At 37.8% G+C, this 26,207-nt stretch overlaps 1 protein-coding gene and 1 long non-coding RNA gene across 5 annotated transcripts in view; one reads left to right on the plus strand and one right to left on the minus strand.

The window, feature by feature from the left end:
• The window catches only part of MYBPC1 (myosin binding protein C1), a 114,573-nt gene that overhangs the window by 57,819 nt on the left and 30,547 nt on the right, over positions 1–26,207 (minus strand). For 3 of the 4 annotated variants that reach the window (XM_054079899.1, XM_009560519.2, XM_054079906.1), the window contains exons 1-2: positions 20,557–20,732; positions 1,105–1,137 (exon numbers count right to left, since the gene is read on the minus strand). In XM_054079899.1, the coding sequence (XP_053935874.1) occupies positions 1,105–1,137; positions 20,557–20,581 (58 nt within the window). In that variant the 5' untranslated portion in view covers positions 20,582–20,732. Of the gene's footprint in view, positions 1–1,104; positions 1,138–20,556; positions 20,733–26,207 lie in introns of those variants that run through there. The other variant, XM_054079914.1, reaches the window with a different exon arrangement.
• LOC128853657 (uncharacterized) lies at positions 5,134–25,223 on the plus strand. The gene is made up of 3 exons (XR_008452327.1): positions 5,134–5,256; positions 21,817–21,896; positions 23,657–25,223. It is a non-coding gene; the product is annotated as an uncharacterized LOC128853657 (long non-coding RNA).

A 26,207-nucleotide genomic window follows, 5' to 3' on the forward strand; every position in this document is an offset into this window, starting at 1 on the left:
TGAAACATCAATTAACTTTCCTTACAAATATATGCAATATGAAAGAGTTAATCTTCGCATAAAAATCATATATTGTGACAAATGATACTATTGTCTTCAGACTTCAGCATTTTTTAATGAAAGTGTGCATCATTTAAGCAAAACTGTCTTTAATCAGCCTGGTAAAATGCCGGTTCGCAAGACGGTAAGTAAATGAAGGTTTAATACCTGGAGAGTATTCATTCTGTTTGATATTGATGTTTAAGTTGCCACACAGAGAATAAAACTCATCAAATTGTTAAGTTAGACATGCATAATGTATAATTTTATTAAACATCATCTGAGAATATAACTCAAGTTACCCAATGCAAATCAAAACCCGTAAGACAAAGGCTTACCTGCCTTTCCAGCCCTGACTAAAAAAAAAAAGGTAACCATTTTGTACAGAGGTTCAGCTTTACCTGAAGGCTTACTTCTTAATAAATTAGTTTCACCCCACCTAACTTTGGCATCTTGGAAGTTATTTGCCCACTCCTATCCAGACAACTAAAACTCTCAGGGCAATTACCTACACATAGACTTTCAGTGATATTTTAGATAGATTGTCCAGGAAATGCTCATTGGATGATCATGTATGACCCAAGGTCTGCTCCATTGGTTATAGCTGGAGTACCATTGAACAACTTAGACATCTAAGATACCCAGTTTTCAGATATCTAAATTTAGGTAAAATGTATCCCATGTTGATTCTGTCAACTTTACTCACTGTGTGCCTTTGAGGAGAAATGAAAGGGAATATCTTGGTAATTAGATACTGTTCAGCATTCACGAATACAGCATAATTTAGCCACACAATTAAAGTGGCCATCATTTTCCTGTGACCTGAAGGACATTTGCATCATTATGCAAACATCAGGTCCCTCAGAACCCAAAACTGAGTCTGAAAAAACATCATACAGGCAAAGCGAAGTGAAAATAACTTATTTGGGCAGGCTTTCTTACTTTTCTTACTTTCTTCTCACTTTCAAAAAAACAGTGAACACATATCATGTTATAGCTATGCAGTATCTTAGTCTCATGCAATTGTTGTTAATGTCAGAGCACAAATCAGCACTTTACACTAACCTGGTGGAGGTGGTGCACTTTCAGTTTCAGTCTCTGTAAAATGAGGAAAGAGAGTTATTGATCTTCAGGAAAATAAAATATTTTTCACACATTTGGTATATATTTGTTGAATTTGAACACAGTTTGGGTTGATTTAGTGTTTTAATGCTGTTCTTAAACTATATTTTCTTTACAAATGCAACACATGGCATCTTCAGCGTGGTCAGAGTCCCAAAGCTTATGGTCTATGAAGAGAGGGCACTGAACTTGCTCAGTCTGGAGAGCAATAATACTTATCTACCTACATGTATTCTTATTAATTTATATAGGTGGACTTTAGTACATTTCGATACATATTGGCAACACCAGTTTAGGACAGTTCTTGAATATCATGGAACCCAATCCGAATTTCAAGTTTGGGCTTGATTTAAGTCAATTGATCTTGAGCCAATGCTTAAGTGCACAACTTAACCAAATCAGCAGCATCACAAATACACTTTTGTCAGATGTTTCATGTTTGAGCAAACTTTCTATTAACTGGAATATCTGCTGTGGTTTTAACTGTGAAGTGTAATGGATGCATTAATTGAGGAGGATCATGCATTCAGAATCCAGACCTTTGTCTCATTTTCACCACACCATTAGATCTAAATTTCAGTGTTCAGTGCAAGCAGAAAATAAAAAAAATCTACCTGACTGTTCTGTGTAGAACCTACAGTATGTTTGGGTTTTTGTTATTTCATTTTTTATATTCAGTAATGTTTTTTTACTCTACATCACCTCCTTTCAGATGTGTGATACAGAAACAAGGCTTTTTATCCTATTTTATCCTATCAATGTTATCGTTTTGGAATGACATTCACACTGATCTAAAAACGTAAGAACAAATTAACCAAATAAAGTTCATTTTTAAAATAATAAAGGAACCTGTAAAATTCTTCAGGACTCTACAGACTGTTTGAAAATAGTGATATTTATTGGAGATAGTGCATTTGCTTACAAGTCGACTACTCACAACAAGCAAATATTTAAAAAGTTGAAATCCTTAACTATAACAGCAGATGGCTCTTAATGACCTTTGTCATGTTATGGTTATTAACATTTGGGACCCCATCTCAGGTCATATTCAGGAAATGAAGTTTAAATTTCTGTCACACAGAAAGGATGGTAAGGCTCATCCTTTGCTTTCAAGTCTAAATATAACTAAAAAGTGTTTCTCATTCTGAACAAATCCACTGATTTTTTAAAAGGGAGGAATACATTTAGTGCGAATATCATTTGAAGCCAAGTGTGTGCATTTGATATTGTTTAGGAACTTTCAGCCACATACACAGATGCCATAGCAAATACTTGTAGGGGGTCCAAAGAGAATCCCTTGCTGCAAGGACAAGAACTCAGTGCTGTACATTCTGGCCATAGCACCCATCATATGACATAAAAAGGAGAATGTGTATGGAAGGCCAGCTACACAGAGACTGACTGTAATAAAATAGCTTTACTTAGTTTCATAGCCAATTATTCCATTTGTTTAATCACTAGCATACTGGTTTCCTTTGCGGCCTAGGAGAATATGAAAATTTGTCATATGAAAATATGAGAATTCCACCACGAAAAGTACATCTTGGATCATATCCCCTTCACTACTATGAAATTTTTCACTGTTCCCACTGAGAATAAAATAACATTTCTGTGACATGGAAGTCTATTTCTTGCAAAGAAAAGTAGTAGCAGGAAATTATTGATAGTATATTTGTCTTTTTGAAATTTAATAACTAGAAACAAAGAGTATTCTTGCCAACACTGAATTAGAAAATTCTCCCTAGCTCACCAGCAAAAGCCTCAAATCTATAAAAAAGCTCACCAAACTAAGGACTTTACAGGCTCAGATAAAAGGGCTATCAGCCTTTCGGTCAGAAATCACACATCTCTCTAGTCCTGGCTTACGTAGAAATAGGCTCAGATGTTAGCCAAAATCTACAGCACAGACTACACCTGAAACACTATTTTTTATGATCTAAACTTCATCTCATACATGTAGACGTGCAAGGAGTTATTAACAACCTGAGCACTGTCTTGGGCACCCTACTCTAGCTGACCCAGTTCTGAGTAGCGAGGTTGGACTTGACAGCCTCCAGAAGTCCTTTCCAGCCTCACCTATTTTGCTGTTCTGTGATGGGATGATGACAAGCCAGACCAGAAAGTCAGTGGTTTCCTAAACCATAAATCAAGGCTATTTGGGCTATTGCTAGGAAAATTAAGGCAAGAACTGAGCTCAGGGTAGAGATCTGAAGAACAAAGTGGGAGGGAAAAAAGGAAGGGGGAGAGTTTCAGACACCGGAGGTGACAGAGATGTGGGAGATACTTCAACGTAATCTTTCAGCCATGTGCAACCCCTTTCATGGTCATGCTTGGCTTACAGCTCCATTCCCAACAACAGCCAGGAAAAAAACCCATTAATAGCACTGAGTAGTTTCCACCTCCCCAAAGAATGATAGCCCTCTCTGGCTGACCTCTGCAACAGGCTGGTCAGCCAGGACAGGGCTCCATGCACTCAACCAGTGTCTTACTGTTGTGCTCCTTCCCTAGGAGGCATGCTCACTGGAGTCCCCAGATGCCATTCTCAACAGCCCCATTGCCTAATATGGTGCTCTGTCAAGGCATTATCAGGGGAGCTGGTAGTGGGGAAGTGGTGCCTCCAGCATGCACTCAGCCCTTTGGGAAAGAGCTGTTCTTCAGCGTGTCGTAATGACGCCTCTTGAGCTATGGGGGAAAGAGACTGTTGAAGGTCCAGTTACCAGTGGATTGATGCACTAATGTCAACTGGACCTTCTACTAAGCAACTAAAGTTAATTTCTGTCTCACAGTTTCTAAGACAATGGGTAATGGTCTCTTCTTCGCAGTTCTTTATTTAAGAAGCTAAGAATGTTGCATTTCAGTGCGTTGCCATTGGTTATTAATTTGCTGTGCAACTTGTTAAACAACTGGCCATATATAATTCTACAGCAGGAAAAGAAACCAACTTAGCAGTCCTTTCTACAAGTCTATTCAGAAAGGATAGTATATTAAGAAGTGTAGTTAGCAAATAAAGTGAAAGCACAACTGTCACTTAGATAACATCTCCAGAAATGCTTTCATGCCTCAGCCATGTCATGAGATGCATCCAAGATCCAGTTTGACATAGGATATGGCCACTTAGAGCCAAGACATTTTTATTTGTGATTTATAATTATACATGCCCACATACACTCTTGAAAAATCAGCTGGAGATGCAACTTGACCCATTACCAACAATTTTCCATCACTGTTCCAGATTTTTCAGATAAAATAAGACTTAAAATCTTTTGCTATGCATACAGATAATGAAGCTCTAAAAAGTTCCATGAGATTACCCATGTGCAAAAGTTATGGAAATCCTCAGGAACCATGTTAAACTGGGGCTATCATTATTTAAAAATTCAATTCCATTTTAGGTCGAGCTGCACTGACATCCAACTGGCACTAACTACAAAAAGCTTTGGCAGGGAGTTGTCAGGGTCCTTATGGTGTTGCCCAGTTTTCAAGGGCTCTGAATTCCCACTTTCACTGGCTTCTGTGACAGTAACAAGCATAGAAACTCCCTGACATCACATATATTACTTTTCACATTGGAGTGTAAACAGACAAGTCATACTGACCGTTCTAAAACAGTCTCCAGGTCCTGCTTTACTACTGCGTTGGGAGCAAAGTATTGTGGAGAACATTTGAGAGCTGCAGGTAATCAGTAAGCATGCTTGGATAGAAATCTGGCTGGATAACGCTTCTCATCTTGTGACTTTGTGCAGAGGACAAGGTTTATTTTGAGTAGGCTTAGGAACTCTTAATGTTATAGGACAATGAGTAGTGGTTTGTTGGTTTTTTCCCCCTTTGGTGAAGGAAGCGACCTTGAGCTTGCATCAGGGCTTGCACAAAGTCTAAAGATAGCATTTCACCATCACCGGCTGGATCATTCACAAGAGGGAGGAGGGAAGTCTCCTGCACTAATTTCTCCCTGAAGTTAGATATAGATTGATTGCAATCCAGCACTCTGTTCTGAAGAGCCAAGTGATTCAGGATCTCACTCAGTCTGACCAGAGGGCTTACTCTCTTTTACCTGAAAGGGAAACCGGGACTATAGCTGCATCAGCATTGATAAAGGTACGATATCTGTCTCTTAACAGCAGCATATTAAAGTGACTTTCATATGTCAAAGAGCACGAGGATGGTCACTTAATGCTTTTTGTCACAAAGATCTGTCAACTTGTGTCAAATTTAAGTAGGTGGATTAAGCTTGCGGACATAGCCTCAAGGGATCAGACAAATATAACTATTACGTAGACATTCCTGAAGTGCTGACTCTGCTAGTCAGACAAAAATAGACAAAATGCTAGTTTGGGGAGAGAACATGGCTCACCCTACCCCTTGTGCAGTTGTCGTGTGTAAGGATTCTTCACTGTGCTTAGGCCCTATAATACGTGAGAATTGTTGTAGCACACGGTTTTCTCCTGGAGTAGATGCTCCACTGAAATAGGTGGTCAGGGAAGGACCAAAAATGTGGGACTGTTGCTTGAGGGGCCTCAAGTCCAGATCATTGGCAGAGAAAAGCAGTAAAGCTTCTTCCTTTCAGTGTTACTTAAATTTCAGGCAAAAAAAAAGTGCTCTGAAGAAGAGAAATGGCTCAAATTGCACGACCATTTTTTATGGATCACTTCATCCAGGCCTGTACAGAGGCACAGAGACATCAGTGATGCTATTTAAAGCTATAGCCTCATCTTTTGGAAGAAAAGAACTTGCTCAATAAACTATAGAGATTACCAGAGCATGATAAGAATTTTATTGGAAAACAATGCTGTTAGCAGACCCCAGATGAAATTAGCTGGGAAAAAGAGGGCCTGATTCAAAGTAATTTGTAATCAATAAAAGCACTGCTATAGCACTGCTTTTATTGATTTTATAACCCTGCTCAGGTTTTGCAGAGCGATGATTCTGCTCATTATTGGTAAGAATAATATTTACTTCAATTTAAGCACAGTGTTCAGTTGTGCTTAAATTGAAGTAAATATTATTCTTACCAATAATGAGCAGAATCATCGCTCTGCAAAACCTGAGCAGGGTTATGTAGACAGGGTCTGCCCTCTGCCTCATGAGTCTCAGTTCTCCACTGAGAAATAACGTGATTTGTGTGCAACTTCCATGGACATTTCCTAATCTGAGTGGAAACAGGAAACTATAATACCAGCTGAACTTTTTTCACTGGCTACCCATGAACATTTCCTATGCTACACAAAGTATTCTAAGACTGAAAGTCTTTCTGAGACCAAAAATCATTCTAAAGGACTGAAATGAATAAGCAGTGGTGCTCTGGTGGCCGCCTAGATGATTATTACTGTGGCCAGCAGTGTGATGGATCTATACTTTATAAATTTACTAATGCATTTCTATTTTCTGTTTTCACTTGTAATGATGGTGGAAAGAGACAGCCTGCCTGTTTTAGCTCGCTGTGACTGTTTCTGGTTAAATGTGAAAACAGTAATCTTACATTAAATACTGTCTCTTACTGTAACAAATGAACAGACCAGAATGATTACTGAAGCTGAAATTACTTTTATATTCAATAATTAAATGCACCATAATCCAGTGATGCATCTTCAAGTAGGGAATAGAGAAGAAATAAACATAGCAAAGAATTTGCTTAAAAGATTAGTGATTAGTTTTGTGCATGATTAAAATTCAAAACTGTTCCTAATGAATTTTTGCTCATAGGAAAAAAGCAAAACCAATGATAATAATTATTCCCAGCATATAATCTCTCCTACAATACTCCTGTTTCTGGAATAATCTAAATACTTCAAATGATAGAGAATTTTAGGAGTCACAGAATTTGATCAATGATATCATAAATGCAGAATGTTCTCTGATTTTAGGACTGAAAAACTGAATGTACATTTGGAAAAAAAAGACTTGTAATAGTGAGTTCTGTGGAGCAGATTAGACGCCAAAGAATTAATTCATAGATTTGCTTGAGGAGCTGCAGTGTAATTGGTGACTCCAAATTTTACCTTCATTGCCATCCATAATTATGAAAGTGCAAAAAACAACCATTGCTTGTTTAGTGTGTTTTCCTTGCAGTTCTTGTTTTCCTGAGATAATACTTTTAAAGCAAATCTGACCATATGTAAGCTTCCACACCTTTCTCATTTCCGTTAAGAACTTTACTTTCACATAGGAATTAATCTCAAAAGAAAAAGGTAACTATGACCTCAATCAAAAGCAATTTCTTCACTAAAATGTATTTTTACATACCCATATTCTCCTAAGTTTGTGCAAGTAATCTGCCCAGTAAAGAAGTATGTCATCCATGCATTAAATCTCCCCATATTTTATTTCTGGTAGATAGGAGGCAGCCATCAGCAGTCAACACCCTCATCAGATGGTGCAAGACTTCCTTGGCAGTCTTGAAGTTGTGTATATACTGTAACTGTAACTAGAAGGCTGCCAAGCAGTGACAGTGTTTAAAAGAGATAAAGCTAAAATTGGTAGCTTTATTATAGTTATCAAATTCCCATGCATCCTCAAAATCATTTTTAACCTATTCAACCCACAAGGCACCAACACGAAGCAAATAAATTCCATTTCTAGTTCCAGTGCATCTTTTTTAATCTTACTTTATATCAAATAAATAAATTTATAAAAATTCATTCCTGAGCACTTGTGCATGTAAGAGAAACAACACTATTCATGCTTGTGTCTCATGGAACACAGACAGTGACTGTAGCAGTAGACTGCTGTTGGAGGGCCACACCTAGTTAAAATGTTTTTACTGAATTTTCTTTCATTGAGCTTTTTGCAACTGAAGTTTCCTAATTTATTCCATAATTTAAAAAAAGAAAAAGTTAACTTCCAGAAGTGAAATTTGGGATCTGATCTATCCTACAAAATCTTGTAGGCAAAGTTTTGCTGGTTAGACCATCTATATGGCAGAAAGATTTTGCTGAAATGTGTTACAGTGTTTACTGACTTCTGCTGATAAGGTAATTCAATTTGCCATCATAACTGTACCTTTATCAGAAGAGGTTTTCTGCACAGCTATACCTGCAAAGCTATAAAAAAAATTCTCCAGTATTGATTTATCTTCTGTTTTATTTATCTTGATGCGTTAGGTTTTATTTCCAAGTCTGGAAATAAAACCATTTTAATTTGTACTGTCTTTGCAAAACTTATAATAAAATGTTACTGAAAAAATTCTTAGTAGTCATTTTCTACATAATATTTGCATAGTGAAAACTATGGAAATTCCACGCTGAGCTTCTTCCTACAAATGGTAACTCAATTATAGTTTCAAATTTTTCTGTATTATGTACAGTTTCATACCGGAATGCCTCAGCTCTGCTTAGTGTCAGATGTTAGCACAGATTAAGTCTTCTGCTGTCTGAAAAAGGGCTGTAGGTGTGGTGGAAGCTCCGCAGAATCACTCCCTGTATACTGTAGTTCAGCTGTGAATATTCACTCTTCCTTTTTTATAGTATATGTTTAATAGGTCCCTTTAAGGTCTGTGAACAGATTCATGGTATTCAACTAAAACTACACTTGATTATGACCCATAAGGGGCGCTGCTGGCTAACAGTATTGTCCGGGTCCCCCTTCCGCTCTCTGGGTTCCCATCCTCAGGTATAACTGAGATTTCCAGGGAGCAAGGAGGATCCAGAGCAGGTCTGATTCTTGTCTTCAGGTTAAAAAATAGTGATCTGGCTCACAGGTCAAAATTCAGTGATCTGTATTTTAGTATTTGCAGAGACAAAAGGCTCTACCGCAGTAGAGAGCCAGGTTTTGTTAATTCCAGTGTTCAGGGACAGTCTTTCCTGCATAAACACAGTATATACACACAGAGCATAGTTCATATATTCTCAGATTCATTAAATACTGCGACATGTTTTAATGTGTGAAATTGCGTGCAAAATAATATGAGGTTTTGGCAGCAGGTGTTAATGAGAAATCAAACTTTCAAAATGCCTTCTCGCCCAGCCAAGTGAAATTCTTGTTCTAAAAAAAATCTAATCTAATTAATCTTTTTTATATATTTACTGAAATAAATTAATTCACTCATCAGAAAAGCTTGACTCTGTTTAAAAAATTATGTCAGTATACTTAATTCTCAGTTTCCTCTCCTTCCTTGCAATAGTTCGTTAATAATTTTTCTCAGGAAGTAAATATTTTCATTCAATATATTCCCCAGGAAAGATAAAGACACCACAGTATGACACCAGAGACAGCAGTGCACTGAGTACTGCTAACTTCCTTTCTGAAAGCTACAAACATAATAAAGTGGACCAGGTTATTGGGTTAAAGACTTCATAAAACAAAGAACTGCTACTCAGGAACGGCACTAATTTATTCCTCAAATTTAGCAATATATTTTCAAAGACAGTTGAACTTCTAATTATAGGATAAAAGTCAACAATAAAGTTGAAAGGACAGTTATTTCAAGAGATGAATATTTAACGAGTGAAGAACTTCCTTTCAGGTTGTCCAGATAATTTCCAAAGCAGCTCAGGAAGCATTTTCATAGCTAAAATTAAAAAAAAATGTCTTCACTATGCTCAACCCACATCACAACCCTATTGTTTTGCTGAGATAGCCTTAAATATTTAACTCCGAAATTTCAGACTAAACTTTTGAATGATTTAAAATGAAAACAGCACTCTCATTCTGTAGTTTTTGAAATGTCAACTTTTATTTGAGGGTCAAGGCAAAACAAAACGTGTACATGTTGGGATTTCCCAAGGACTGAATTTATCTCCTTGTTATCGTCTTTTTGTCAAAGATGTACTGCAACTGTGTCTAAGCACTGTCACGACTGTGTCCAAATACCAAATAAGAAAAGCATTTGCTTCAAGTCTGTTTGACAGTGGGTGACAGATAATTTGATACTCCGTAATCTTTTGAAGAAGGAAGAGTCTTCTCAGGCTTCATTCAGTTAAAAACACTCTCTTGTCATCTGCTCTTCAGTATTCAGCCTCCTCTTGAGAGACAATTTCTTACACAATGGGATTGTAACGAGCCCTGACACAGGACTGTCAGGCACTTAGCCGACTAGAGATCATTTCAAGTAGCTAATTACTAATGATCCATTACTAATGTCAACCTGAATCTTCTACCCAACCCTAATTTTAAGTCATCAGGCTTGTGGAAAATAACCCACTCAAGATAAAAAAAAGAGGGTAATAGCATCCACTTTCTTAGTTTGCTGAGGTTAACTCATACTTATCAGCTATAAAATGCAGGGCTGCTACTTTTTGTGAGTGCTGATGTTCCAGTACATGAAAACCAAAGATGATTTCTAATTAAGTCTGGAGAAGAGTTAAGAAAACTGCAAACAACTGGCAATGCAGGAAAGGTTTGTATCAGAGTTGCAGTATTGTTGATATGAAACACTAAAAGAATCAGAAGTTACCTTAAAGCTCAGAAAATTACTTAAGGAGAGTTCCATCTACTGAATTTGGGAATTTTATTTTTTTTGTAAACTTGTTTGCATATAAATACTTATTACTGCTCGGATGTCTGAAATTCAACATTGCATTGAAAAACCTTTAGGGCTTTTATTGCACATGTGGAGAGAGTGGACTTTTTTTGTTAGGTAAAAATTTATGAGATTTAAGCTCCCAGAAACCTATGGCACTAGGCAAATCTTTGGTGGATCATGCAGTGATATTTATGTACATGAAAATCACGTTTGTCCCTTTGTGGGTTTTAGGCATACAAAATTACATGCAACCTTCTGTGTTAATAGTACCATTACATTTTATAGCTCTCAATTTCATTCTGCAGCAGTGAAGATAATTGTGAGAATTAAAAGCCTTCACTTAAAAAAAAAATCACTTAACTTTGCCTTTAGGAAAAACGCCGCAGCAGGATGTTTGCAGACAAACTGTGAGGGTTTGCATCAGTAAATCAGTAAGCAATACGTATAAAAAGAAAGATGTTACAAAGCACGACAGCAAAATACTTTTGAGGTGCTGTTGTAAGTAACAGTCACAGCTTACTGAATGTACCTTCTCTAACTAAAAGAGCAGTTGGGTAAGAGACAAACCTTCATTGCAAAACAAGTAAATGCAAAACAAGGGCAAAGAAAAAGGGGCAGAGGACAGAGGTCAGATTTCCCCTTTAAAAATAGGGCTAAGGAAAGCTTAGATGAAAGATTAGTAAGGCTGGAGGGAATGCCATGGAAAAAATGTCATCAGGCATCTGACCCTCTGTGCCTTCACTCGAGTCTGCATCTGTGGAGGAGTGGCAGTCATAGTCTCCATTGGTATTACGCTCCTCTTAGGGTCTAAAATAAGGGGTTTGGCCTAGATACTATGTTCTTATAAAAACAGAAGATACCGAATGTTCTACAGACTGTGTATGTATATCCCTATCTACATGAATATCACAGCACGAAACCCAGAAACTATTAGTCAGTGAGTTACTCCATCTACATGGCATTTCTCGTGTGACTGTTCCTAGATATCTCTAGCCACAGATATTCTCCACATCACCGGGTGATTATCAAGGAGTAAGACCTATGCCATCAATTGAACCAGAAATCTTTTCATTTAGGGTCTCTCTCGGTTTTAACTGCACCTCTTTTCAGTTTGACTTCGTCAAGTCAGGGCTGTGAGAGAAGACAAAGTCTGGACTAGGCTTTCAGACTGGTTTTGCATGCTAGCTGAGCAAAGCATGTCTCCCATTGGAAAAAAAAGTAACTGTTTGAGCTGGATTGTGAGTTGCTTTGGCTCAACCCCTACCTAAGGTGTTCCATCCATTCAGTTCAACAATAAGAAGTTGAGTAAATGTGTTTGCAATTTATTTCTGTGCACACAGAGCTAAGATTTATAAGGAGAATTCTGTATGAGAAGGGAATCATTTTTTGTGTCTGTGTATGACTGCTGTCTACTCTCGGCATTTATGACCAAAATTAGGAAGTTATTCTGAGCCTGCAAAGTGATGAGTGTGTATTTTAATATGCATCCCTCTCAGGAAGCATCATGGCACTACTGAACACCACTTTCAGATGCTCACTAAAAACACCATTTGATCCTACAGAGAATTAAATTAGAACGGAGCTTTTTAGTAATAATCACCTGATCAAAATAACTTGCTGGAGCCATCACATATAAGGACAACTGCTCTAAGGAGTAGATCACATGTTATTTTCAATTAGTAGTACGGCCAGGGGATAGCAAGCTATGTAAGAAATATTTCCTAATCTCCAGGGAAGGGAGAGCAATAAGTCTCTCAAAGATGTTCCATCGCTGCAAGATACAGTAGGACTCCCTTCTTGCTGCAGTGTCTGTATGCTTTTGGGAACACGAAGATGGGGAATGAAGAGAGGTGGGGTGGGTCTAAACAGTGCAATGAATCACACAGCCATGTCCCACATACTGCAACTCTCTGCAAAAGCATAGGAGTCACAAGAAGTGGCTGACCTGTAAGTTGTCATATTTGTGAGGGTCTTGCCTAAAGCAAACAACTTGGTGGTGTTTTTTTTTAGATTTTGGAACCCTTCTGAAACAGTGTCATATTTGACTTTCTGTTCAAGAAACTTCCAAAACTACTCCAGTAGGTCTAATGTCCTAAATTAACCCTCATCTTGCACTAGCAGAGAGTAGGACATGCTGCATCTTGGTATTATGACACCTAATACTACCATGGTTGACTACAGCAGAGGCCAGAGGTTATTTTGGCACTTTCAACTGAAAGTACATATAAAGATACAAGCAGTAGAGCAGTAGAGGACTATGGTTGTGACTGGTCTTCTTCAGAAGAGGCAGCTCTAAGCAGTCATCTAAGTGGATGTCAGGCATCATGCGTTGCTTAGCTAGGTCCCACTGACTGCTCTGTGGAGATGTTGTGAGCAATACAGAAATAAGTAATGGAGGAGTCAAGCCAGAGAACATTACTGCATTATTTAATGTTCTGTGAGGTCTCAGAGCAGGAATGTACCTTCATACTTACTGAATCCATAGTAAGCTTCTTCCTATCCCTAGAACATCTCCGGAAGTAGTGGAGATTGAAGGTTTTACCAAAACATGCTTGCTAGAGGGGTTCTCTAGTTCATAAAATCTGGTTGACACAGAACTGGATTTTGATTCTAATTCACTCTCTTCTGCAAGCATCTTCATCTTGGCTGAACCACCTGCTAGTTCAGTGAGCTTTAGAAGGCAAAACCACTCCTGACAAAGTAGAGAGAGTAAATTCCAGAAGTAGGAATTAATGGAAATTTGTAAATCTATATGTGCTTTGTCAAATACATTGTAGAATATTCAGAAATGCTTTATTATTTAACATGAATAGTGCTTGTTACTCATAGCTACAAATATCCTTGATTTAACCAGTCGTTAATCTAACAGCATAAAGCTGTTGGAGGAAGCGAGAGTAAGCTAGAGCAGAAAGGAAGGAGAGGAATCAATATTGATTTGAACAGAAATGTAACTTTTGATTTCTTCTCATTGATGCAAAAAAAAAGGTTAATTTTGAGTTGATTTAAACACTCGGCATAGCCATAATATATAAAATATAATGACTCCTTGTTATAAAAAATAAAGCGAGTAAGACCATCTGGATCTCCCAAATTAAAAAAAAAAATGGCAGTAGCACCTTTCTTTTTTTCAGTTATTTTTATTTTCAGCAGTGCACGCAGCAGAATGTAGAAGGGTGCACTCTCTTCCACTCAAGGGAATCTGGGACCCAAATACTCCCTCACTTATTGAGAGAGAGCACCAGAATATCACACGTAAATTGTGCTGGAGTGGCATGCTCCCCTTGTCTTCTTATAAAACTACTAATTGCAGAAAATTATCAAACACTAACCGAACAAATTATGGAGAATGACTCTGCAGTCTTATTGTTAAGGTATTCAGAAAAAAAGGCAGACACATGAATGTGTCTACGGTGTGAGCTAGGAGTCTGAGCTACCATTTATCAATGGGATTGGATTTTATTCACCATAGAATAACTGCTTATGGCTCAAGGGATTTTCTTAAACAAAGGTTGTCAATGGCTTTCAGATGCTGTTAGCATACCCTCTGGTTTCTGGCTGCTACTCCATGGTTTTACAGATCTTCCATAGGTCCTGAGTCAAATCTGCCAGCCCAAAAAGGGTATTCTGTGTATCCTACAGTGTCTCAAGTGGCAGTAGCTACTTACATTTAGGCAACTGCTGGCTGAGCAGCTGAGCAGCAGTCTGGACTCTACTGACTGTCATGATCTGCTGTCCATGACTCCAGTAGGAATAGGGACATCAAGTTTACTTGCATACACTTCCATTTGGGTATCTGGTTCCTAAGCCAGAGATCTTCTGTGGCAGTGTAAAGACCATCAGAATCTTTATATGGTTTTGAACATATCAAAGTTCTCTATGAACTTAGACATTTGGCTTAGATCAGTCCTCTCTAACTCTTAAAACACCAACAACTCTTCAAAGCAAAAGAATAAAATCTCTCAGTGGTCATGAAGTGCATCAAAATCCCCTGGTGAGTGATAGAAAAGTGGCTTCAAATATTGGTTCTTTAACAGCAGTGAAAAAGAGAAACCTTTTTTTTTTTGAGTCCTCAGAAGTAGCACTTCAGTTGCAACTGAAAGGAGACAGAAAGAGAAAGACCTCCATGGGAAAAAAAGGGACTGTTTCTCAGCCACACAGTCCCTCACACTCAAGAAACAAAGCTGCTTGCCGTGGGACTGAGAAAACTAATTGACTGAAGTTATTGATTCTAATAATTTGCTTTTTCATATACTTTACAGAAGCCATATTAATGTCTGGATGAGAACAATGGTTTTCCCTCACTCTAGAGCAATTACTAAATCAAGACCGCTAATACAGTGGCATTTATGTATTTTTCTCAAATGAGAACTCTACTATTTGGCCTTATCCGAAGGGAAATATCCCCAGGTAATTTATTTTCAAATTTGTTTTGAAAGGAACCTTCTGAATGTCCCCTCACAAAACGTGAAATATTTCATTCAACGTAGTTTTGAAGAACTGTTAATGTATGTGGCAGCTACTAATGTTTTGATAACGGAAGTGCCCCCAGATCTCTTGGCTGTTTTTTAGCTATGTGACCACTGACCTCCCCATCTTTTTTGGTAGACCCCTGAAATAAGTATGAAGAAATTCATCCAGTGTTTCGTGGAACAGAAGGGTACTGTAGCATGGCTAGTTTTTAAAAAAGCTCTCTTAAAGTATATATTTAGGATGCATGAGGGGAAAGAACTGGGCAGCCCTTTATTTATCTTCCCAACAGGTGCAGCATAGGAAGGCACAAAGGCAGCATTTGCTAATTTCAGTTTTGCCAAGTACAAAGCACCCTCTGGTCTGCTGACAGACCATTATCTGCTTTCCTCCTAAACAAAATGAATTTTTTATTTTACTGTGACCATATTAAATACTTTTCCTGTGCATAGATGCACTGCTTTTTGCACAGAGTGGAGGAGCTTTTCAACTAAAATAAGAAAGATGGTAAACAAGATCAATGTTGCATTATCCATCTACACTAGCGTTAAAATCAAATCAATGCATTGTATAAGAAAAAAAAATACCAATACAGTTCCTTCAGTTTACAGCATAATAAAACAAAACATAGGAATTCCAAAATAAATCAAGTTTGGATATTTTATTTTTTTTGCCAATACAGGATTTTTCCAATCAAATTAATCTTTTTGGAAAAGTAGTCTTAAAGTTAGGAGCAGGAGGTAGAAGGTCAAAGAATAAATCTGAGATGCTCTGGTATCTCAGAAGAAAGTGTGGAAGCAACATTTGGAAATTAGCTTTGGGAAGGCAAAGGCAATCTAAGAACAACTCAATTCCCAACAAGATCCGTGCAAGAGGATGATCTATAGGGCTGGTGAGTGGAGCAGGGCCCACCTTAATTGATCTAATTAGGCTCAAGTTTGCTTTCTGTGTGTGAGGGCTTCCAATTTATTAGCTAGAGGTGAGGAAGATAAACTTTCTAAAGAATTGAAGGGGAAAATAAGACAAGGAGTTAGGGTTTCCTCCTTCTCTCGGCCAACATAACTCATTCACTTGTGACTTGAATACAGTGCTTGTAAATGATATATATCATTCTGACTTTGAGTGTGATTTGGCTCTGAGACTGAAGGAAGTTAGAAGTAATGTGAATGCATTTTACTGTCAGTCCTGCAGAGGGACAATGACGATGGCAGAAGACGGATGTCTGTATCCTTCTCTTTTGCCTGCCTGAAGCATGTACCTATGCAGCAAGGATATCACTACCCAGTTTGGTGCCACAACCAAATGATTCTACAGGTCTAGTCTTCTGCATGGAAAGTCCTATTCAACGTTCACATGCTGGGTTCTTGAATTTTCAGGAAAAATTTCCATCAGCACCATTAATTTTGACACAAGCCAAATTCAAATACCAAAGCAGAATTTCCATTTAACTTCTTTTTCACACCTGAAGAATTGTCTAGCCTTGAAAATATGATATGAAAAGAAATCCTTAATTAAATTTTATCCAACCTTGATACTGAGGTTGATTTCCCACTGGAATGCTGCTCTATATGTCTGCTTACATGTTCTATATGACTAGCTGTGATAAAACTTGTTTGACAATGCTTATTATCTTGATACACTAGACTGTAATATTATAAGTATAATACAAATATACTTCTAGAACAGTAGAATGAAACAAAACCAGTCATATTTAAAAGCCAATAAGAGTAAAGGCTGTTTCCAGTGGGCTTAGTTAGAGAGAAAAGTGTCATCGTATCTCTGAAGCAGTTTCCCCTCTGTTCACTTCCTTTCACAAATCGTTTCATGTTTTAGAGATTGTCCTTCTAACAAAACAATACATGAACACAGTTTGCTTCACAACTTTTATATCTATGCTGTTTATAGATAAAAAAAGTTTTACTGAAACACTGTCCATAGTAGACACATTGATTTTAAATTTCTATTCCTTGTCAGTATATGGATGCTCCAGGCGGTATTCAGGCAGAGCTTGCAAACCCTTAGAAAATGAGGCTGGCAGACAGTTGATAAATGCTTTGGCTTAAAATTTGGACTAGTCACTAAACTCATAGCCATGAGTTATTTCCTAGATTGGGGAGAATGAATAAGACAAATTTACAGAGCTGCCTACTGGCGACTGACTTGCACCTGTCCTTGTGGGATGCTGCCCACAAATAGTTTGAAACTGTTGCTCTTGAGGGACTTGGCACTCATACAAAAACATGTCCAAATGCCATGGCCTGTGACAGTTTAAGAGGGCACCTAATTAATGGGCAGCTCTTATTATGATTATTGGTTAAAGAAAGGGGGTAGAGGAAAGATTGACTAAGTGATTACAGTAAATGAAAGGAAGTAATTATATGAGGGAGGATTATTTTTTTAGTCACCAAGAAAACTAAAGGCCATTAACTTTAAATGCATTGGTAAAGCATCATTGTCCTAATTTAGTCATCCACTGGGATTAGTTAACCCTTGGATGTAGTATTCACCTTGTGAAAATGAAATTTTAAACCAGTCAAGACAAAACTATTTTACAATGACATGACCGTACACTCCAAGGAAGGCACAGCTGATGTAATATATAGGGCTTCTACTTTTTAGGAGTAAAATAAAAGCCTTAAATCATTGCTTGCGGTAGTCTGTTTCCCCAGTGACAGATTCCATTAGGCTGAAGTGCACCAGCAACCTTCTCTAAGCTGAGCGTCTTTAATTTGTTGATCCTATTTGTTAAGAGGGCATCGTGAGGCCCCACCCTCACCAAGTCAGGAAAATTCTCACTTTGGTAATCTAATAATCTTAAAATAGCCCAATCTTTGGCCTGAAAAAAAGCCTGAGAGATTCCTACAGCACTGCCTCTGAAAAGTCTAGCTATGTACTTCAGAGACTGCAGTCACAAAAATATGCAAAGCTGAGATTTTCTTAACATTCAAGTGTTAGCCATTTTCTGATTTCTCAGCTGCTTGCACTTGTGTGTGCTGTTTTTTTATGTGGCAGGACCAATGAGAATAAGGAGTATGGGATCATTCACATAGATTGTTCTTTTGGAAATGCCAGAAGAATATTTCTTAGGTGCCCATGTGATGAAGAAGCCTTAAGCCTCCCTTTTTTTTGCCTCTGCTTTCTACTGTAGTCTGCCAGCAAGTTCTCCAAAGGTTTCTCAGCGAGTCCTCCCAGTGGTATTTTCCAGTCTGTCCAAGGTTCATCTTCGTTAATTAATTACCCTCAGTCCCTCACGCCTTGGCGATTACCTCAAGAACAGGCATTTAATTGACACGTGAGGTTCTGAATTCCTACTGGTAGACGTAGTACCAGTAGCAGTGGTATTGCACTATTATTGATATCAAATACTCCTGCCATTAATTTACGAAGTAATTGTACCTACTATACAAGTACTGCCACCTGCTCAGTTGTGTTCCTGATTAACAAAAAAATCTTTAGGAAGCAGCTAATCTCTTAAGTACAATAAGATAACCCTGTTACCACCCCGATACTGACTGCAAATAAGCTGTGTGCAATAAGGAACAACCAGTGTACAACATGTATGCATCACTTTTCCAGAGCTCACTGCTTGTTGTGAACTCCAAGTCTATCAGGACAGAAGGCTTCAATATTTTTAATGTTCTTGAATACTGACTCATCAAAAATCACATTTATTCTACTCTCAATATAATGTTGTTGAGAGTTGCTAAACTTATTTTGCAATACAACCGCAGAGCTGCATTTGTAATCAACTGCATTGTAAGAACACCTTTGAAACATCCTACTCTTTAACAGAATAATAACCTTTAGACACATCAGCTTACTATCAAATTTTCTCCAAAGCACATATCTTAGGAAAGTGCAGAAATATTTTAGGTTTTTTTTCAGCTGGTAGTCACAGAATGCATTCTGATTAAACTGTGTAATATCCAGTCAAATAACAGATCAAATAAAAAGGACACTTAATACATGTGTAAATCATTTGAATTACAAATAAGACACTCTAGAAGAGGCTTGGCTCTAGGTTTGATATAGAGGATTAGGCTCTTGTATTAATATGTGCACTTGGTGTAGCTATTTTCAGAAGGATACTTCATCCATCATTGTCCTCGAGCACTAAGGAGGGCCAGTAAGTAAAACGATCACGTCGGTCTGTCAACACTACTTGCTTAAGATTCAGTCATGCAAAAAGTTTAGTTTTCATATGCCCCAACCCGACAAGGTGCTGAAACTGCCTAATGCTTCTGATAGTTGCTCTGCTCGTCCTCCACAAAACCAGAAAATATTTCAAAGACTTTTAAAATAAAGCAAATACTATTCAAAAGTCAGTACTAAATCAAATGTACTCATTCAAACTACACAAATGGGCCTATCAGATCTTCCAGAATTGATGAGAAATAAATGCTATTTAATGACTTCCATATTTTCCATAATATTATTCTTAAGATTTAACTTAGGTTTGCATATGGGAATGCATTACGGAACCTGTCTGTATACTTCTTTTTTGCCAACACTTGCAAAACATATACAGTTTGCACACTTATCTTTGAAGTAGCTGTGTGTATTGTCAATGCTAAATAATAATTATCACAAATTCTCACTAAAATGTTTACATTTGAAAGAAGAATAAAAGAAGGGCTATAGGAGTGCTGCAAATATAAAAAACTTCATGAAGTTAAATTTTCAAAATATAACAAATAAATTCTAATTTTTAAAAATTTATGAATTAATAGACCCTGAACATTTTAAGTTTGTTTAGGCAGCCTCCAGTGGACGATTCTGTATCTCGCTAGCAGACTATTACTTAGCTTATTTGCTATGAACTTTAAAGTAGCACAAAAGTGGCCGATATTGTTGCCTTTAAGTACCCTTCTGAAATATATAATAATAATTTCTATAGTGTGGCAAAATGTATCATTCCAGTTTGACTTGTCCAGAAAAACTTGCTACATTCTTCACTTAAGCATTAGATAAATAGAGTATATTCTCATCAGTGTCTTAGCACTGTTTCATAAACACCTCCTTTCTATTCAATAATTTATAAGACTTTCTGAAAAAACATATCAATATGCTGACTCTTTAAACTGTAAGAAATGCTTATTCCCTGTTTTCTGGAGTCTAGATATCTTAGCTATAGAGAAACCACTAATTGCCCTACAAAAATCCTGCAGGCTTTAAGAAGTGAATACAGCATTTGCCCAATCAAGGAGTTTCTCAATATCTCTGCAAAGCCATAGTTTATTGTCTAAATGTTGGAGGCCAAAACAGCTCTGTGCTATTCCCCTACCTGAAAGTAATTGCTTAGTTTAAAAGGACTTATGATCTGTAATAATATAATGGATGTTGCAGAGCTATCACTCTTAGATATAATTTGTTGCTGAAATGTGCAAGATGGTCTAATAGGCATTTTGTGTGCGTGCATACTCATAATTCTTGTAATTAAGAAATGTCCAGGTAGTATTTTTTATGCTTACCATCTTTCTTGGTGGGTTCCGGCATTGTTACAAGAATTCTTTATTCCCAGTGAGTTTCAGCCTTTCAGATGCAGTAGTAGCCCCAAGTCCAGCTGAGAGAGTATGTAGAGAGTATGACAAGCGGAGGGTAAGATGAATTCCTCTGCTTTATATACTGGGACTGAAATATCAATCAAAATAGCACCTCCTCTCTTTTCAATGCACACACTTTGAAAATTGACAGTTATGGGAACCCCTCTCACATCTGTTGTCTGCAGTGTCTGCTCCCTTGGCTTTTGGAAGGAATCTCTGCTGCATTGCATGGGGCTGATGAGAACATCTATAACTTTCTAAATTCAGCTGCACTGCTTGCTCTCTGCGGCTCTCTCTGTAACATGCAGACACACATACTCACGCAGATAGAGAAAAAGTGACTGCCATGTTATTAAAGAGCCCCTCCTGCTCGCAGAGCTCATAGGAACTACCTATATGCATGGTTCTATATTCCATGATACCTATATTCTATGATTCTATATGCATTTATGCCTTTTTCCTATAGCCAGAATGCCTGCAGTTAAACTTTATTTTCTTCCTTTAAAAGGAAGTGTTATGCAAAGATTAAGTGAGAAGTAGAGTACCAGGAAAACAGAATGGAAATCTGTAGCACATGCACTGAGCCACTAAACTGAGCCACTGGGCTGCCGTTCTCTTAAACTCTTACTTAAACTACAAATATATAGGAAATACAATTTCAGGTTGAGTTAATCAAGGGGTATTAGGATTTATGTTCTTTTGCCTTTTTAGCGTTTTGAGAGAAAACTGTAGTGATTTGTGCAACAGATGAAGGAGCAGTCAACAGTTTCATACTATTGAAACACATGTTCATGCCCTTATCATACATCCATATGAACTAGGCTACCAGACTAACTTCTCACTGTCTAAATACACCCAAACGTTATGGAAAACATATTTTATGTCTTTGAATATGAGTTTGAGATACAATAGTGGTTGTGTGCCTGTTCCTGTAGCGGATGCATGATTATTTCTACTACAATCTGTTGTTTTTCTGGCTATTTAGCCATTTTATAAACACCTTATAAGGGATGTTTAATTCTGTTTTTTAAGAAAGACAGACTATCATCTGGGTTTTTCTGCATTACTCATTGTGATGTTTTATTATTTGACTAATACACGTGCTAATAAAATATAGAGATAGGCAAAACCACGGCCTACAAGAACCTAAAGAAGGAATATTAAAGCTATTTTCCTGCTTTGTTTCAGATAACTGTCTATGTAAACCTCCTTATATCATCAAAGTAATTCCCATACTTGGAAAGCACACAGACCAGTACCCTGAATAGGTAACTAGGGATTTTTTCCCATTTTTTGGTGTGGTGGCAGTGGGGTATCGGTGCATGAACAGACCTAATAACATTGCAGAGTTCATTTTTTCTTGTTATCCTTTCTTCTACTCATATCCAGGCACTGAACACTGTACTGGCTGGTACAAGAGAGGCATAAAGAGCAACTGCTGATTCTCTTCAGCATGATGGTTTCTTATTGGACCTTTGTAAGATGTAAAGACAGTTTGCTTTGCATTTCACCTGTCATGTGTCAAGGGATGCTGAGAATGATGTGTCTGGAGAGTCCTATTAATAAAAATAAGATTAAATATGTTCACAGTCTAGTGCTGGATGGGTTAGAGAGGACGTACATTGCAATCTCATGATGAAAAAATGTTTGGATGCCAGTGCATAACCTGACATCCTTAGAGGGTTCTATTACAGGAATAGGAAGAAGAATTTCAGGAAGACAGAAGTCTAACTCATAGAATACCTTTATACTACTAAATAAATCAGTATTGGAGACCACTCACTGGCCTAGAGGACAAGTGATAGTCTACGGTTCTCATCTACACAGAAAAACTCCTTCTCTATCCCAAAACCAGGAGACTGCAGCCAAAATGTCCACGGAGTGCAGTTGCTGGCATGTGCCTGAACTATGCTTAGGCATAGGTGAGAGAGTGCTAGCTGGCTCAAGACAAAATGGTACCAGGGATCATGACAACCATCCCCCATGTGGATAATCATATGTCCACACTTGAATTCATACCCTAGCCCTGCTTAGTTTACTGGTGTAGCCATAGGTAGAAAAACTAAATTGTCTCTACAACCTCTGCCAGGCAGCGAGGGAAGCAGGTGGGTTATGGGTAGAAAAAAAAATCACAAAAACTTTACTTGCCTTTGTAGCATGTAGAGAGATGTGTGTTCCTTGAGGCCTCTTGTTTTATAAAGGCCAGCTGACAGTGCAAGCAAAAGCTTCTTCAGCTTCACAAAATGAACTGAAACTGTGGCATAATGATCTGAAAATTTGCTCATGTCTTCATTTTTTCTTACCCTTGCATTATACTTATATAATTTACTGCATTTAATGTTACTTTCTCTTTTACTCTGATAAAAAATTCCAGTCTTGCAACTTTCCAATAATGTAATTTTTAATAGTATTACAAAAGATGCACTGACATAGGTGTAGACTGTGATATATGTGTACCATAGCACCAGCAGTGGCGGGGAAAGCAGTTTATTTACTGAGGAAGTATGCCATATTTTATGTGTTTTAGTCCAATTCCCAGCTGACTCCACACCTAAGGCACCTGCAGATACTTCACACTCTAATCTAAGACAACCCATGCATTTTAGTTTATTTTTCTTCTGGCACTAATATTATCACTATGACAACCTCATCTTGCTTATGCTATAACAGTTATTAATACTTTGGTGTCATTGTATAGAAGTCATTCAGAGCGTGTCTTCTTATGCTTCTTTTCCACATTTGCAGAGTTCATGGTAGTCATCAAACTTGCCTTATCACTGTTTAAGACCGTTAAAAAGAAGAAAAAACTGAAAAGAAGGAAACACTTGACTGTCTTTGGGTTTTGGGTTTTTTTTTTTTCATTTTGGTCACCTCTAAGCTTATCCTCCTTGAATCACTGAGATGTCTAAATATACTTACAACTATGAATCCACCCAGCCTGTACACACTCTGTTAATAAATGCATTTACCTATTCATTCTATGAAGTTCAGATTTTTTACCTTTTTTTTTTTTTTTTTTGTGTTGCAGTCCTGCTCTTCTGGCAATCACTCCGCTGATTCGATTGTGAGTAATCTTGTGAAGGAGCTGAGCCAGAAGAGGAAGCATTTAGCTCCTCTGTGCTGAACACACAACTCTTGGATAGGTGAAAGGGCCATGAACCACCTTCTGACCCAGCCATCAGCCTACTTGCCAATGACTGAGCCAGAAATCGTAAGGTAGAAAGAGCCGAGTTCCACCTTGTTTCTAGCCCACCTCCTGTACGTCAACAGACGGAAGCAGAGGCTGTGCTATATCCTGCCATTCTGTCATTAAGTTACCTGATTGCTAAAAGAACCCCTGTTTGCACAGGCCGCCTTATGTCTTTAGATGGGAACTTTCCTTCTCGTAACTTGATATCCTCCTTCCATAAGTTGGTTTGTGGCCTTATATTCTGTCCTTCCTACCAAAATTGATCCTCATCTCGGTAGGGCTTTTGTGTACCTCCATAGGACCTCTTCTCAGCCACCTTAAGGGCCAAATATGCAAAGCTTCCTGAATCTTTCTCTTCTGTGCCTGCCCCAATTAATCTTCCTGTGGTCTCTTTCCAAAACTAGAGTAGCCTATTTTAACTCTGTTCAGCTCCTTGAGCAGTTTCCAAACAGCAATCAAACCAAGGCATCAGATAATTAAATCATTCTCTCTCATCTGTTTTTAATAAATTCCCTTGGTCAAACATCCAAAGCCCTTATTTGCTCTAGCAGCTGCTAGATCTGCATCCATAACTTCATATTTGCTGCTATTCCTAGGACTGAAGTCTCTCACTTACTTCAGTCTCTATTCTAGTAAGTCACTGTTTGTTACCAGAGAAAAATCTTCATCATGCGACTAAGCCAAAGGACATTCCTGGAAGACCTCAGAGACAAATCCCTAACAAAACTGTTTAACCAAACAACACTCTTAGTCATATGATTTAGTTTCAGGTAGTCCTGTGAAATGCAGGGAATTTGACTTGGTGATCCTTAGGGGTCCCTTCCAACTTGAGATAGTCTAAGATTCTACCATCCTATTTAAAAAATTTTCCACGAAAAAGGTTTTATTGTTGTTGAGAAAAGTCATTTGATTGAAACAAGAATTTTGGGCAGAAATGATAAGTTTAGACTAGAATGGTAAAAGATTCTCAGTCCACACTGGACAAAATTTGGAAATAACACCCAAAATACAGCCTTGTCTATGGGTTTTCATTAAAAAAATAAATAGCATCTTGGTCTTTAACTAATAAAGAATCCAAAGTTTTGAAATCTTACATAATAGAAAACGATTTTTCATCAGTTTTAATATTTTAGCTGTGAAGCCTTTAAGAAGCAGCTATTTACTGAGCCATAAATAACTGTAAAAGATGAAGGACAAGAAGCAGCAGCAGATGGAGCCTTCCCTCTCATCAAGAGAAACCCATAAACACGTCTCTAGGAGGAAGCTGGAATGAGGTTTGACTGTGCCCATGCCCCACTTGAGTCCCATGTCTGTTCTTACCATGAACAAGGGCTGAAAATCCTGTTCTCCATCTCTACAGCGGAATTGCATCACAATAATGTCATTTTGTGCTCAGATTCTGCCTTTGCCATGTACTCTATTTAAAATATGATGTAGATTTTGGTGAATTTATTTCTCCTTATATCACTGATAATCTGCAGAGCATTTATCTTTTCTACCAATAAAACAAATAAATCAATTATTTCAATTTCTAACTTGTGGAAGACTATATACTGTACAACTGAAAAATGCACGACTTTGGCTCTTGCAAGTCAGGGAAGTACTGCAGCATGGAAAAATAGTGCATGTCGGGATATCTGTTACTTTTCAGTCCCCATCAAATATGTAAAAGCAATTCTTATTTTCTAACTTCCTGTTGAATTTAATAGTGTTAGTGAAAGACACCTGGATTTACCTGGCCATCTCAGTTTAATTACAACTGACTTGCACTGTAGACCCACCAGGAAAAAGAGAATTTCCAACTCTTGTACTTTTCTGTCATGTAAATGAGACATGACCTTGGTTGAGTAGAGATGAGAAATACTTTCTGTATAGATGTAGCATCCACAAATGGGGTCTTACTCTATGCAGCAAGACAAGGGAAGATTAAACTTTAAAGCCTAGATTGCATTTTTTTCCAAGACAGTCGGCTTGGAGACACTTCAAGGCATGTACAAGATGTCGTTGACAGATAAACACCACTTGTCAGCTTTACCTTCTGCCTTACAATGACCCAAAGGGTGACATTACTGTGTAAGCAACACATGCCCAACGGTGTCCTATAGCACTCAGAGTGTTTCCTTTCTGACAGTAAATTCCGGCACACTGAGGCACTCGGCACCAAAGTCAAGAGCTAGTCCCTAGGTCAGGGCAGCAGGCAAAGCAGCAGGAGGAGGAAGGAGAGCAGCTTCTTTCTGCTTACTGCTTGACTGGATTAGTCAGAAAAAAATAAGATGAGGGTTTCTAAGGAGGGAAAACTGATGGGAATTTTGCTACCGACTTCAAGAGAACCAGAGCTTATTTTGCTCCCTTTTTAAGAGGAAAATTGAAAGAGGACCCTGGAGCCAAG

Source organism: Cuculus canorus, chromosome 1, assembly GCF_017976375.1.
Source record: "Cuculus canorus isolate bCucCan1 chromosome 1, bCucCan1.pri, whole genome shotgun sequence".
Taxonomy (NCBI): Eukaryota; Metazoa; Chordata; class Aves; order Cuculiformes; family Cuculidae; genus Cuculus; species Cuculus canorus.